The following is a 2,288-nucleotide window of genomic DNA, read 5'->3' as shown; positions in this document are numbered from 1 at the left end:
CGAAGCCTCCCGAAAGCTGGCGCAGTACACGCACCCTGTCCGGTAAGTGGCTGTCCCGGGCCGCCGCCGGTTCCCGCGGGTCCGGGTCCGTTTGCGGCGCAGTGCGGCCAGCGGGGAGTCCCTTGCTCGGCAGCGCAGTGCCGTAGCACTCGCTCTCCCGCCCCTTTTGTTTCCACCCATATATTTATGTAGATATTCAAGAGCCTTCGGAGTGAATTGGCCATCTATGTGCTTTTGAAGCGACGAGTCCTTGGGCAAATGATTGCCAACACTCACAGATTTAGCATCTTTGAGGTGTCGATGTGCTTCTGTAACATGGGACTTAAGACGCGTTACACAGTTGTGTGGATTTTTTTTTTTTGTAGTGGTGGAGTTGGCTGAAGCATATTGCTACTCATTCCTGTGCCCAGGATTAAATAAAAGGACAGGCGTTTAGTTCCTAGGCTGTCTTACTGAGCAAACATCCAGCGCCCTCCCAGAGCGAGGAAGCAGGTGCAGGCATGGGAGAGAGTGGCAGGAGTAGTGTGTGGACTGGCTAAGCCACCTTTGTCAAGAATACTTGTGTAACTACTGCTTTGATGGTGAAGGTAATGATAGTACCTGCACTGTCAGTTCTGAAGAGGAAATAAAGTAAATAAGTACAGTTAATTCTGCCAGAGAGTCTGTATTCAGAAATACTGGTAGGTATCACAAGGCACTTAAAATAATTGCACAGGTCCTTCCAGATAAGGTGCAGCTTTCTCCCAAATCTAGGTTCTAATCCTTCATATACTGATGCACAGACTAAGCAATTGCACATGCTGGCTTCTCTGTGACTGCTCCAGTGCTTAAGTATGAGGCAATGCTGTTGCAGGGAACACTGGGAATGGAGACGTGTTACAAAGTCGGTGTCAGTTACTCTCTCTTCAGTGGAAGCAGTGTTTTGTTAAACAGTAGCCTAGAAAGTATTTCTTGTGATTGCTAGAAAGCCATCTAGTCCTGATTCTTAATGCATTTCTATTATTATAAACAATTTGTAGTCAGCATTTCATTGTGTTGCAGTGTGTTAGTCTCTTGGCTCTTGGGACTTCCAGGGTCTGTTTCCTCTAGCTATTTCCAAACTGTAAGCAAAAGAGGATATTAGTTGAAAAGGAACAGGAACTGTGGAGTATATTAATTGCAATATATTATGACTAGATGATAGTCCTTGCCAACTGTGATATCGGCAATTTTTATCAATTTCTGGATACAACACAGACTACTTCAAAATCTAGATCTATGAGGCATCTTTCATAAGGAGTCTGTTAGTTCTTCTTGGAAAAATGGGTGAAATATCAAGGTCTGATCACTCCTAGACCTTTAACATTCCTTCCAATTTGAGACTTGTTTCATGCCATTACAAACAACTACCGAGGCTGGGGACCTTCAGTAAGAAGACTATTAATTTAATCCAAATATGTTGGGAATCCTGTTTGACAGCCATTATATTCCCTAGGAATAGTTCCAGTGAGGGCAGTCCTATTTGGATTGGATCCCCAGGTAATACTGTTAATGTGGTACTGGAGTGTGAAGTTTCAGATGCAGTGGATCTTAGGCTTTATAGTATTTTCTTGCTGCAAAACTGGCACTTCAAGTGCACCTTTATGTCTTCAGATGCAAATCCAGAATCCAGAGAATTTTTTTTCTAATCAAATGTAGAAAGCAGTTTAGCAATTGAGCATGAGGAAAAGCTTTGTAGGATGCTTGTCTTAATAGAATCTCACTTTGGTTTCTTGCCTGTCAGCCTCCAAGTGAAGTATGTAATGACAATAAGCAAATCTGTTGTATATTTGTTTCAGACTATTTTGGCCCAAATCAAGGTGCTATGATTACTTGTATCAGGAAGCTGAAGCACTTCTGAAAAACTTTCCAGTTCAAGCTACAATTTCCTTTTATGAAGACTCGGATAGTGAAGATGATGATGATGAACTGGAACAAGATTCAAGAACAGAATCAAGTTGCTGATTTCAGGGAAGGCCAATGCCACTTCTAAGATTTAATTTAAACTTAATATAAATATGTATTATACTATTTTTAAAGATAATTTATTTCTATGTAAGTTATTCTTAATAAAACTGAAATGTCTTGTAATTTTATCTGAGCTTTTTTCCTTTGTTCTATTCCTGCCCTGGTTTAGGCAGAGAAACTATTGATTAGTATTTTTATCTGAGGTCCTATAGTTTGTAGATCATAACTTGAACACCAATTTTATGAGCAGCAAACAGGTGCCTTACTTTAAAAGGCCTCATGGTTATGTGACTTTCTCAAAG

The 2,288-nt window shown here is 41.0% G+C and overlaps 1 protein-coding gene across 1 annotated transcript; it reads left to right on the top strand.

Annotated features, from left to right (window-relative positions):
• Positions 1-7: 7 nt before the first annotated feature.
• Positions 8-1,983, top strand: LOC103797542 (protein ripply2-like; the record flags this gene model as incomplete). The annotated part of the gene is made up of 2 exons (XM_009069760.1): positions 8-42; positions 1,818-1,983. Coding segments are annotated over 2 exons (201 nt in total), but the record flags the coding sequence as incomplete, so codon positions are not given.
• Between the last annotated feature and the right edge of the window lie 305 nt (positions 1,984-2,288).

Source organism: Acanthisitta chloris, unplaced genomic scaffold (assembly GCF_000695815.1).
Source record: "Acanthisitta chloris isolate BGI_N310 unplaced genomic scaffold, ASM69581v1 scaffold25422, whole genome shotgun sequence".
Classification (NCBI taxonomy): Eukaryota; Metazoa; Chordata; class Aves; order Passeriformes; family Acanthisittidae; genus Acanthisitta; species Acanthisitta chloris.
Note: the sequence above shows the minus strand (reverse complement) of the source record. Positions and strands in the feature narration are given on the sequence as shown.